General features: G+C 39.1%; 2 protein-coding genes across 2 annotated transcripts; both read left to right on the top strand.

Moving 5' to 3' along the window:
- The first annotated feature begins 1,380 nt into the window (after positions 1-1,380).
- Positions 1,381-1,851, top strand: LOC145956099 (uncharacterized). Its single transcript, XM_083071660.1, has one exon. It carries the CDS (start codon positions 1,381-1,383, stop codon positions 1,849-1,851), a length of 471 nt encoding a protein of 156 aa, XP_082927786.1.
- Positions 1,852-8,083: 6,232 nt separating this feature from the next.
- LOC109790262 (receptor-like cytoplasmic kinase 176) lies at positions 8,084-12,361 on the top strand. Its single transcript, XM_020349380.3, has 6 exons — positions 8,084-8,588; positions 9,334-9,656; positions 10,050-10,185; positions 10,458-10,600; positions 10,706-10,829; positions 11,695-12,361. The coding sequence occupies exons 1-6, from the start codon at positions 8,537-8,539 to the stop codon at positions 12,156-12,158; spliced, it is 1,242 nt and encodes a 413-aa protein (XP_020204969.1). The 5' UTR covers positions 8,084-8,536; the 3' UTR covers positions 12,159-12,361.
- The last annotated feature ends 241 nt before the right edge of the window (positions 12,362-12,602 follow it).

The raw sequence follows: 12,602 nt of genomic DNA on the forward strand, positions 1-12,602 counted from the left end.
AAAGAATAAAAAAATATTTTCCAAAATCAAGATGATATCAAGTGTAGTGTTCATGATTCTTGCCAAATGAATCATCATATCATTGTGTATCTAGTTAGTAACTTAACTTGAAAGACCATCATTGCAAAAATATTATTTGGAATGACAAAATGAGTAATAACCCACTGATCAGATTAGACATTCTAGTTTGTCAATCCGCTTGATCTAGCCTATCCCACCAATCTATTGATCGAAATGCTAAATTTGTATTTTTTATTTTTATTTTTAAATTTAACTAAGTCATATCAAATTTATTATATATGTAATATGTAATTTGTTACAACAAATCTGTTGAAAGAGTTATTAATTTTATAATTACACATCTATTTTATTATATAGAAAATTTGATATTTAATATTTATTATATAATAAATCAAACTAAATATGATATAATTTGATATTTATTTTATTATTTAGATACACTAATTTATATAAATTTTAATAATATTAAAAAATAAATATGTTTAAAGTGAATTGTGGGCCCACAAATCTACTCTTATATGAAACAAATCAAAACATTTTGTACCAACCTGGCTTAATGCCGAGCTTAACCGAGCTCATTAGACAATTTTGACCGAGATGACTACCTAGTCAAACTAAAGTAAATATATTTAACGTTGAGGTGTTACATCGGAGAGGGGAGATTGGAAATACACATCGGCATATGAACGACATCGAACATGACTCAATCGCCGATAACCCTCAAAAGATAATCATACATCAGTTACACGGTTACTCGGAAAACCACCATACGTACATCCGAGACGCTCGAGAAAGAAGATCAGAGAGTGAAGACTCGTCATAGAAACCAACCTCGCACGACCTCGGCTAGGCTGGAACAGAGAAGACGACTTGCCCAAATCGGAGATCCGACCTGATTCGTGTAAGAACATTTGGCGCTAGAAGGAGGGCCTGGTAAAACTTCTCCTCCTTCACCCTTATGGTTTCAACCCGAAGTCAGACCAACACAGCAACGAGCACAGCACACAGAAACGCATCAAACATGGAAGACAATCCAATTCTACGACGGTTACTCGAACAAATTGAATTGATGCAACAACAACATGCAGAAGCGATGGAAAATATTTGTAAGCAACATGAAGCCATCTCCAACAAATGCGTGCTGAGCATGCTACTTTTAGAACTCAGTGGCAACAGCATCAACCACCCCGTACACACCATGCCAGTCATGTTTCCTCTGCCACCGAGGAGCATCATTCTTCCCCAGATCCTACCTATCCATCAAACCCAACTCGGACTCATCGTTCCGAAAATACCCATATTAGTCGTCCAGTTGACGATCACCATACGGTTCGTTGACACCCCTTCGTTGATGGAATTATGGAAGTTCCTCTTCCACCCGCCTGGAAACCATTAAACATTGAGCGATATGATGGCACCACCGACCTAGATGAGCACATTGTTGCGTTTATCACTCAAATAAACCTCTACACAAACGATGACGCCATCATCTGTCGTGTATTCCCCACCTCGCTCAAAGGCGCTGCCCTTAGTTGGTACACCCAACTACCACCCAGATCGGTTGACAACTTCAACACTTTAATGCGCCTTTTCTCCGCCCAGTATGCCACCAGTAGACCCCATCATATCACATCGGCCGCACTCTCCAATTTGCGACAACAGGATGATGAATCTTTAAGGCATTTTATGGAACGTTTTGCTAACGTTTCTATAAAAATCCGCAATCTTAATCCTGAAGTTGCCCTCCACTCCATGCTTATGGCACTCAAACCCGGGCCTTTTGTTGATAGTCTTTGTCGACATCAACCGACAAGCATGGATGAACTCTGAGCACGTGCAGCTGGGTATATTCTAATGGAGGAACACGCCGAGTTTCGTAACTCTGTCCGAGACAGTTTCACCACCAAGGGCGAGTCTAGTACCAGGGAGAGTTCAAAGACTCATATTGACCAGAGATCAAAAAGACCTCGTCAATCACGAGGTCCCAGGTATGAATTCTACACACCTCTTAATACTCCTCGTGTTAACATTTTGGAGGAAGCTAACCATGCAGATTTGATCTCTTCACCCCACCAGCACAGAACCCGGCCAACGCTGATAAGAGCAAGCATTGTCGTTATCACAGAAATAACGGACATACAACAGAGGAATGTTGGAGCCTCAAAGATCGAATTGAAGAACTCATTCAAGTTGGCCAACTTGGACAATATGTCCAACGCGGCCAACCTTCTCGTGGGGGCTTCCGAGGACGTGGCAGAGGACGTGGCCGATTTCCTAGCCGATATCAAGGACGATCTAAGCAAAGCAATTATCATCAAACAAATACACGCGAGGAGAGCAAACCAAGCACAAACAGCACTGATCCGCAACATATGGATAAATCCTCAGAAGGAAATAACATACGTGGAGTCATCCATACCATCTCTAGAGGGTTTGCAGGAGGAGGAAGTTCCAACTCAGCCAGGAAACGACATCTACGCATTGTCCAACATGTCAACAATTGCCATAGCTCGGAATCTAAGCCAGAAACACCGACTCCTCCTATCATTTTCACAGATAATGACTATGAAGGTATCAGTTTGAACCAAGACGATCCAATGGTCATCTCGGTCGAGGTATCCAATTGGGAGGTCCAAAAAACGTTGATTGACCAAGGTAGTTCTGCCGATGTTCTGTATTGGCCGACTTTCTTGAAGCTTGACATTTCTCATCACATGATCCAACCACATTCTGAACCCCTCGTTGGGTTCGCAGGTGAGCGAGTTCATACTCGTGGTTTCGTTGAATTATTAACTTCTTTTGGTACAGCTCAGAATTCAAGGAGGATCTTGGTGAAATACTTGTTGGTTGACACCGTCACTTCTTACAACATCCTAATCAGAAGACCAACTTTAAATCAATTAGGAGAAATCGTGTCAACGCCTCATTTAACTATGAAATTCCCAGGCACCAATGGACACATAATAGCTGTCAAGGCTAATCAACAAATTGCAAGGAAATGTTATGCTGAAAGTTTGAAGATTACACCCCCAAATCTTCAACCTGAAGCGTCAACTTCTTCTGTCATTGCTCACATCGGTACAAGGGAAATGGCCAACTTAGATCCCTGAATTGATATGCATGACCACCGACCTGATCCTATTGACTAGTTGATTGAGTTTCAGATTGGAAAAAAGCCAAACCAATGCACCAAGATTGGCAAGCACATTGAACCTGATGTCCAAGGTAAAATCATGTCAATACTTACTGAAAATGCTGATCTTTTTGCATGGAGTAGTGCAGACATGCCTGGGATAGATCCCAATTTCATTTGCCACATGTTATCAATCCACAAAGAAGCACAACCTATATCTCAGAAGCAAAGAAAGATTGGCGGTGAAAGAAGAGAAGCTGTCAAGAAGAGTACGGCAATGCAAGGCCTGTCAAGAGTTTGGCAATCTACACCAGTTACCCCCAACAACCTTACACTCCATGCAGTCAGCATGGCCCTTTGCGTGGTGGGGGATGGATATTCTTGGTCCTTTTCCAATAGCCAAAGGTCAACTAAAGTTCTTATTAGTTGGCATTGATTACTTCACAAAATGGATTGAAGCTGAAGCCTTAGCCAAAATCACAGCCAATGTCCAAAGGTTTACATGGAAGAAAATTATCTGTAGGTATGGCCTACCTCGTGCTATAACCACCGACAATGGAAAGCAGTTTGTTGACAAAAATTTTGAGCAATTTTTGGGGCAACTCGGAATCAATCATAAAGTTACTTCGGTTGAACATCCACAAACGAATGGTCAAGTTGAAGCTGCCAATAAGGTTATCCTTAGAGAACTCAAGAAACGACTTGGCTCATCAAAAGGAGAATGGGTGGACGAGCTGCCTGGTGTTTTATGGGCCTATCATTGCACACCACAGACTACCACTCAAGAAACCCCATATAAGTTGAATTATGGGTCCGATGCCATGATACCAGTAGAGGTCGGGGAACCGAGTCACCGAAGATTAACTTTTGATACAACTCAAAATATGGAAGCCCTGAGAACCGATCTCGACCTCATAGATGAAACCAGAGAGTGTGCCCGAGTTCAAGAAGAGGCATGCAAGCTCAGAGCATCTCGGAGATACAATTCCAAGCTTAAGCCGAGATCCTTCCGAGAAGGGGACCTTGTTTGGAGAGTTGTCGGAGAGGCTAGAAAAGACATGTCAGCGAGAAAATTCGCAGCTAATTGGGAAGGCCCATTCCGTATCTTGGAATGTCTACAAAATGGTGCCTACAGATAATAGAGTTGGGTGGAAAAGTTATCCCAAGAACTTGGAATGCTACTCATCTGAAATTTTATTATAGCTGAAATTTGTAAACCCAAGTATTGTACTCTTTTTCCTACTTCAGTCTTTTTTCCCAATAAAAAAGAAAGGGTTTTGGCTGAAGAGGTTTTAACGAGGCATACCTGGGGAAGTAGGAGAGATGTAATTGATATCCAATCTCATTCATAATATACATTCTCTCTTCTCTTAACTTAGTTCTTTCTCTTTTTATTTTATTTAACTATTACAGTTTCTGCCCCCGACATTACATGAAATTAATCGAATATTAATCAAATCGGCCAAATTTGAGCCAATGTTGATAAGATTGGCCAAGTCTGAGCCAAATTTAACAATTACTCAAATCAGCCAAGTTTGAGCCAATGTTGATAAGATTGGCCAAGTCTGAGCCAAAGTTAACAATTACTCAAATCGGCCAAGTTTGAGCCAATGTTGATAAGATTGGCCAAGTTTGAGCCAAAGTTAACAATTACTCAAATTGGCCAAGTTTGAGCCTAACAGTCACTAAAATTGGCCAAGTTTGAGCCCCACAATTAATAAAATTGGCCAAGCTTGAGCCAATGTTACCAAACTTGGCCAAGTCTGAGCCAACGTTAATAAAATCTTCCCGCCAAGTCTGAGCCTAGTAATCAATAAAATTGGCCAAACCTGAGCTTAACAATTAACAAACTTGGCCAAGTCTGAGCCGAAGATTAATAAAATTCACCCAAATTCAAATCTCCTATGATTACGTAATTCATTATATACGTTTTATATGATTTATCTTACTTCACACCACATTTACTATCACTTATAGCTTGCAAAAATTTTATCTATTCGCAGAGAACTCAAATAGAAACCAAACGTTGCCACTGCTATATTAAGTCTAATAATTTGCTTCTCAAGATGCCAAATGTACTTCATATAAAACAAAACAATAACAAAACAAAACATCAACAAAACACAGCCCATACAAGGCGCTATTACAATTTTTTATCATATCAGTCTTCACTGCTCATATCATCAGGCAACTCATCTTCGTTGATCAATTTTCCTTCCCACACATCCTTGTTGACATCTAATTCATGAAGATTGATTTCTGGAGACACTATCTTAATTTGACGAAGAGCCTTAGCAAATCCTCTTATATTCTTTCCCTTCTGGTGACCAGCGTCCGATGTTGAGGAATTCGGAATAGTCACATTAGCAAAGATTAGACAACCTGAATCCCCAGTTGGATGGCTTAAATGAGCATCTTTCTCTCCTACACTAACTTCAGTTTGAGCCAACTTCGGCCGACTTGTGTCCACGTTTTTATCCCCAACTCGTTGCTTTTTCTTCTTTGTCTCCAACTTCTCTTTTTCCTTTATGCCTTCTACGTTACTAACTTCTAATTCCTTTGCCCCGTGTTTGGCTTTCAACTCTCGCCATTTACTCCTTCCCATGATACCTGCACATTATAGCAATACATAATACTTTCAGCTACGCATATACTTTCAATCAAGTTTAGATATTATTTTGTCACACTTACTCTCTAAATCCTCTTGCGGATTTTTCGATCCTGCAAGTAACAGGATAGCTTTGCTTTCTAAGGGCCGAGTTAGCACTTCCAATCTCTCTATATTCTTCTTCTCTTTCGCCGATAATACTAAACCTTCTGACCTAGAGAATCTCATAGGTTCTGATTGCCAACTCAGCGGAAATTTTGGTTCACCATTTGAGTGGAAAATTGAGTCCGAGTTCGCATCATTATGTACACATTGCACTTTAAAAAACTCTTCCTTGAACTTTTTATATGATTGGGAATAGATTTGGAACAACCCCCCATTCGAGCTCCCACTCAGCGATATCCACCCAAAGGGTGGCTCCCCTAATTTCAATTGATAAAAATGCATGAAGGTTCCCAAACTCGGATTCATTCCCATTATCGAGCACAAAATTTGGAAAGCACGTAGAAATCTCCAGCTATTAGGATCTAATTGACTCGGCGCTACATTAATCTTTTTTAGGAACTCACACTCAAACGGGGTAAAAGGGATCACTACCCCCAAATCCCTGAACACACATTGATACATATATATATACAGGGGAGATGTAGGTACCTTGAAAAATATACGTTCATCCGTTGAACAAGGCTCAATTGAAAGATGTTCTAAGTACGGAGGGAGGCAAAATTTCAATTTATGTTGTAACACACTCACCTCCATCTCACTCCTCACCCTACTCTCATACTTACCTACATCCCCTCTCACCCATTCATACCCAGTCACCAGAATTTTTGGGTGGGAATCTTTCCTGTTATTCCCACCCCTCTTTGGCATGCTAGCTTCGCCTCTTTTACTATCAGCAATTTTCCCCTTCGCCTTACCCATCCTACCAATCCCTTTACCAACCAAATCACAACAAAAAGTTCAAGAGAATAACGCTTGATACTTGGAATCCGTATGCTCTTGAAGACCTCTAACCCTTGAATATCCTATTCTCCACGACCCACCTTTCCTGCTACGATTATGGCGATTACTTCTTCACGCTTTCGTTTAAGAACAGTAACAGTAAAAAGCATTATCCGGTTCACTTGCATATATATATATATACTATCACACCCTTTCACTATCTCATGGAGAGCTGCGACTCTTCAATGGGGCGTTTCACGTGGCTCTAAAAGCCGCGCCTTAAATGCTCTGTCCCATCACACTTAATACTTATGATTGCGCGTCGTACCTGTTCGCGCTTCCCTATGGTACAGTTGTTGGCCTTCAAACGTTACACCCACTCATTCATTACACGTGTAACTCGTAAAGCTGTGACTCTTTGTGTGACCTCCCATCTCAGACGTTTGACGTCCTCTACTTAGTTCACTCAGCTCTCTCATTCTTACATCATTTAGAGCTTGGGGGGCTTATGTACCAACCTGGTTTAAAGCCGAGCTTAACCGAGCTCATTAGACAATCTTGACCGAGATGACTACCTAGTCAAACTAAAGTAAATATATTGAACGCTGAGGTGTTACATCGGAGAGGAGAGATTGGAAATACACCTCGGCATATGAACGACATCGAACATGACTCAACCGCCGATAACCCTCAGAAGATAACCATACATCAGTTACACGGTTACTCGGAAAACCACCATAGGTAATGATATAAGCAATACGTGAGATTGGATACGGAACTAACTTGATCGTCGGAATCCTTTTTGCAGGTACATCCGAGACGCTCGAGAAAGAAGATCAGAGAGTGAAGAATCACCATAGAAACCAACCTCGCACGACCTCGGCTAGGCTGGAACAGAGAAGACGACTTGCCCGAATCGGAGATCCGACCTGATTCGTGTAAGAACATTTATGTTCCTACCGTAAGTCCGCTGTCATCGTTAGGGTCACCGCATCCGAGGTATTGTTCGCTTTGGCGCTCGTTGGGCCGTCACGCTTTTGTCCTTGAAAAGGCGCATCGGTGGGTTAAGGAGGAAGAGTGTTTATAAACTACCCTTAGCCTCGACTCCTAAGCGATGTGGGACTTTTAGGCATACCGGAACACATTTAATCCATTTTAATTTGATGATTCAACTCGACTGAATCATTTTTGGTGATTCAACGCGACATAGTCATTTTTAGTGACTAATGGATATTTTGGCATCCTAACTAACATGACATCCATCAATAAGAAGACATCAATCAGTTGATAATGAAGAAATGGATGATCACAGGGCTGGTTTAAAATAATAAGATCAAATCAAACCTCCACTGATTCATAAAATCGAAAGAAGAGTTTGATATCCGCATTTATTTTCCACCTAACTTGTCTTTTTGTATTGTGAGAGGAATAAATTAGCTAATAAATACTCATGTTCGTTTGTTTTGGGTGTTAGTGCAAAAAGACAGAGTAGATAGAAAAAGTAAAGTCAAACCAGCTAATTCTCTGAATAGTCAAGTAGCTCCATTAACAAAGTGAACGAAGTTCAACTTTCTTCGTGTACTTTTTCTACTTTATGATTCTTCTATTCCTAACCAAAATGATTTTATGTTGAAAAGTTTCTGAATTTTCCGCTACTCAATGCGCAATCACTAGCATCAGCCAAAAGGCGTAGTGTGTTATCTTTCTCCTGTTTGGATATTTGCTTTTGCTTTTGCATTTGAGGTTGAAAACTTTGTCTTACTCTTCGATTGTCGAGTTTGTTTGTTTGCATAACCCGCATCCTTTTAGTCTTGAGGTGCATTTTGTTGATGGGTGCTTGTTGGAGCAGTAGGATTAAGGCTGTGAGTCCTTCCAATACAGGTAAGCTATTTCTTGCTTTGCATGTTAAATCATTTTGCTTCCTCCTGATATCTGAATGAGATAAATTACTTGTCGAGATTTAATTTTTTGAGTTGGGGTGAATATGTGGTTGATTGTCACAAACTTAAATTTGTTAACTTTATGAAGATTTGGTCTGCCTAGACATGCATGCTAGTCTCTATGACATCTTTGAGATCCATGCACTTTAAGGTTGCTATGTCTTATCTGAAGGGGTGATCTGTGTTTTTCGTAGTACAGTTTGATCTTTATATTCATTGAATGCCTAAATTCAAGATTTGGATCTTAATGTAAATTTTTAATTTTTTTTAACCCCTTTGAGAAGCCCTGCCCAGAAGTTGGGTTTTCATTGTGGTGATTCCTCGTGGAAAAAACTGTAATTTGAATTTGGAAGAAAATATAGTTAGCACATACAAAACTTAGATATAGTATCATAAGAATTGTTGGTGTTGTTCTCTAATTAAAATTGGAGTTTTGCATCAGCAATACGTGTTACATCTAATGGAATTCTATATTAAGCTTATTATTGAAGTGAAATTCTAATTTTGATTGAAAAATAATACTAAGAGTACATGTTATTATATCTAAGTTTTGTCTACAGTTTGTGGCTTTGGTTGGATTCCATGTAAATTTGGTAATGAGCGATGACCTTGTTTATTTTGTTTGTTGAAAATGTTAAGCGTTAAGGTGATTGAATTTTTGTGAACTTGTCTTGGTATGTATGCAGGGTTCACTTCAAGAAGTGTGAGCAGAGATGGCTATGACATCCACTCAGGTAGCAGGAACTCATCAGCCTCCATGCCCATGACCCCTCGGAGTGAGGGAGAGATCTTACAATCTTCCAATATGAAAAGCTACAGCTACAATGAGCTAAAAACGGCCACAAAAAACTTCTGCCTAGACAGTGTCTTAGGAGAGGGTGGATTTGGTTCAGTTTTTAAGGGCTGGATTGATGAACATTCGCTTGCTGTTACCAGGCCAGGAACTGGCATGGTTGTTGCTGTGAAGAGACTTAACCAAGAGGGGTTCCAGGGTCACAAGGAATGGTTGGTAAGTATCAATTCTTTTCTGGATACTCATTCAGTATCCCCCTTTATGAATGCATTCAAAGTATTGATTTTGAAAAGACACTTTAATGAGTTAAGGGAGGAAAGAGTTTATATAAATTACCATTGGCTTCAGTATTCTAAGTAATATGAGACTTTTTAGCATACCAAAACAGATACTATTGCACTTAATATGTTGATCCTATTTGAGGGGGTTTCGGTTAAACTCTTTATATTTGATAATTTTACTAGTTGTTTTTGCTTTGATTTTATTGTCATTTATGTTCTAATCATGCAACTTAAAAAAAGCACTTTTTGGATGACTAAATTAGGACAACAGATGTCCATATCTGATAGCTTAGGGGTTGATTTTCTTGTTTTATTTTGTAACTTGCAGGCTGAAATAAACTATCTTGGACAACTGCAGCATCCTAATCTTGTCAAGTTGATAGGATACTGCTTAGAGGATCAGCACCGGCTTCTAGTTTATGAATATATGCCTAAAGGCAGTGTGGAGAATCATCTGTTCAGGAGTCAGTACCATCTAGTTTATATGAATACTATTTTTCCACTGTTCATGTTAGAAATAATTTGGGTATCTTAGAATATCTCAATGTATAGTTCAATCAATTAATCTTGTAATTGCAAAACAATCTTAGGAGTTGGTTGCTAGTTTCATTATATTTCCTGATTTCTTTCCTTAGGCCTAGTCTTTGTACTAGTAGTGCTAATCCTTCTTTAAAGAGATTGTAATATTTCCTTAATCCCCCAAAGTTGACATTGAATGAAATCATCATTAATGCAGGAGGATCTCATTTTCAGCAGCTTTCTTGGACTCTACGATTGAAAATAGCCCTTGGGGCTGCAAGGGGTCTTGCTTTTCTCCATAGCACGGAAACTAAAGTCATATACCGTGACTTTAAGACCTCCAATATCCTGCTTGATACTGTATGTATATATTGCTTACTTGTCCAGGTCTTCATAATCATGTGGTTGTATATGATGGATTTAGCATGCAATCTCTAAGCTGTTTATTTGACTTATGTTTTGCAGAACTATAATGCCAAACTTTCTGATTTTGGGCTGGCCAGAGATGGACCAACTGGTGATAAGAGCCATGTTTCTACAAGGGTCATGGGAACCCATGGTTATGCAGCACCAGAGTATCTAGCAACAGGTACAATATCTGGTGTTTGACAAATTGGTTTCCTGATGACTTGCTTTTCAGATTTCCGTCCAACATTTTTCCATCTCAAAATATACCCTTTTTGTTGATGGACTATATATTCCAGGTTATTTTCTTTGTTTTGGTCTTATCTCTGAATAGGTGTTTACTGTGTACACATTATTACATTGAAAAGGTTTCAAACAAACATTTACATACAAAATACCATAAAGTTGTATTTACATTCTTCAAGCTTTTGCAGAAGGCCGATTAGTTTTGCTGGAACCACTTTTCTTGGGATATAATATCCTTTACACTTTCTACGCAAACTCTACTGTTTCAATTTTCATTTATAGATTTGTTAAACAACTAGATCACAACCACAATTAGCTTTTAACATGATTCAGAGAGATTTGTTAACAAGGAACACATAGTAAATAATATTCTTGAGAATTTCGTCTTTAACTAAGCCTAATGATGTCATGCGATTCATGTAACCTACCTTACCTGATGGGATAAGGTTTAGATAAATTATATTAACACCTCTAAAGTTTCATGAAATTACACGCAACGCTCATACTTTTTAATGTTTACAACAACATCCCTTATAGGAAATTAAAATCAATGCAATGTTCTTCAAACAATTAAGAGAGGTTCATGTTATATCTAAGGGATGTTAGTGTCTTATTTTTCAAACAATTAAGGAGAGTTGATGAAAGGATAGAAAAAACAAGGAGTTTAGTTTATCTACAATGTGACGAAACATCAGGAGTGTCAATGTAATATACTCTCGGGTTATATTGTCATTGTGTGCAAACAAGGAGGTGATGCATACTAAACTTGGATAGTAACTAATTCCTTTTCCCATTTCCACCAGGTCACCTAACTGCCAAGAGTGATGTCTATAGTTTTGGAGTAGTTCTTTTGGAAATGTTATCAGGAAGACGTGCCATAGACAAGAACCGGCCCTCAGGAGAACAATGCCTAGTTGAATGGGCAAAACCTTACCTCTCTAACAAGCGTAGAGTTTTTCGTGTAATGGATAGTCGTCTTGAAGGGCAGTATTCCCTCACACAAGCTCAGAGGGCAGCCAGCCTTTCTTTTCGATGTCTTTCTGTAGAGCCTAAATACAGGCCAAATATGGATGAGGTGGTGAGAGCATTGGAGCAGCTACTTGAATCAAATCATCAGCTGAAAAATGGTGATCATAAAATGCGTAGAGCAAGTGGTGATGGTCTTGGCCATCTCAATGGACTCACTCCATCTACTAGCAAAGGAGGTGCAGATTCTCCCAAAATGTTTGCTTATCCAAGGCCTTCTGCTTCTCTTCTCTATGCTTAAGTGGAGGAATTTTGTGATGAGGGGAGTGTTACTGTTTTGCAAGTGCATGCTTGAAGTTCTTAGGTGTGTCATGAACCATATTTATCAAGAAATGTATAGTTTCTTTTCTTTTTTCTTGTTTTGTTTTGACCTACATTTTGTCATTGTAATCCTGGTTGTTAGCATAGAGCCATCTAATCTTGAAAGGGGCGAATTTCTAATCATCCGCTAGGTGATGTTTTCTTATGCACAAAATGTTTGCAGCGTAGCTTGTGCAGATGATGCTCTATATTGTCTTTCTTTACACTGAAAGAGACGAGTATCACAAGTTGAGCTGTCCTTGAAGTTAAAAAAAAAATATTAATTCTAATAATGTAACTTGTAATGAAAAATACATGTATCAATGTGAATATATAATTTAGATTCATATCCCAGCCATTTCAACTATTCAAAAATCAAAATCAA

The sequence above is a fragment of the Cajanus cajan genome, chromosome 3, assembly GCF_000230855.2.
Source record: "Cajanus cajan strain Asha chromosome 3, NIPB_CcT2T_4, whole genome shotgun sequence".
NCBI lineage: Eukaryota > Viridiplantae > Streptophyta > Magnoliopsida > Fabales > Fabaceae > Cajanus > Cajanus cajan.

What these genes read in the sequence shown, in the direction of transcription:
- LOC145956099 (XM_083071660.1), top strand. Translation starts at nt 1,381, where the DNA reads ATGGAAGTTCCTCTTCCACCCGCCTGGAAACCATTAAACATTGAGCGA.
- LOC109790262 (XM_020349380.3), top strand. Translation starts at nt 8,537, where the DNA reads ATGGGTGCTTGTTGGAGCAGTAGGATTAAGGCTGTGAGTCCTTCCAAT. An exon ending in CCAATATCCTGCTTGATACT is followed by an intron (nt 10,601 to 10,705) that starts GTATGTATATAT and finishes TATGTTTTGCAG; the next exon opens with AACTATAATGCCAAACTTTC. An exon ending in ACCAGAGTATCTAGCAACAG is followed by an intron (nt 10,830 to 11,694) that starts GTACAATATCTG and finishes CATTTCCACCAG; the next exon opens with GTCACCTAACTGCCAAGAGT.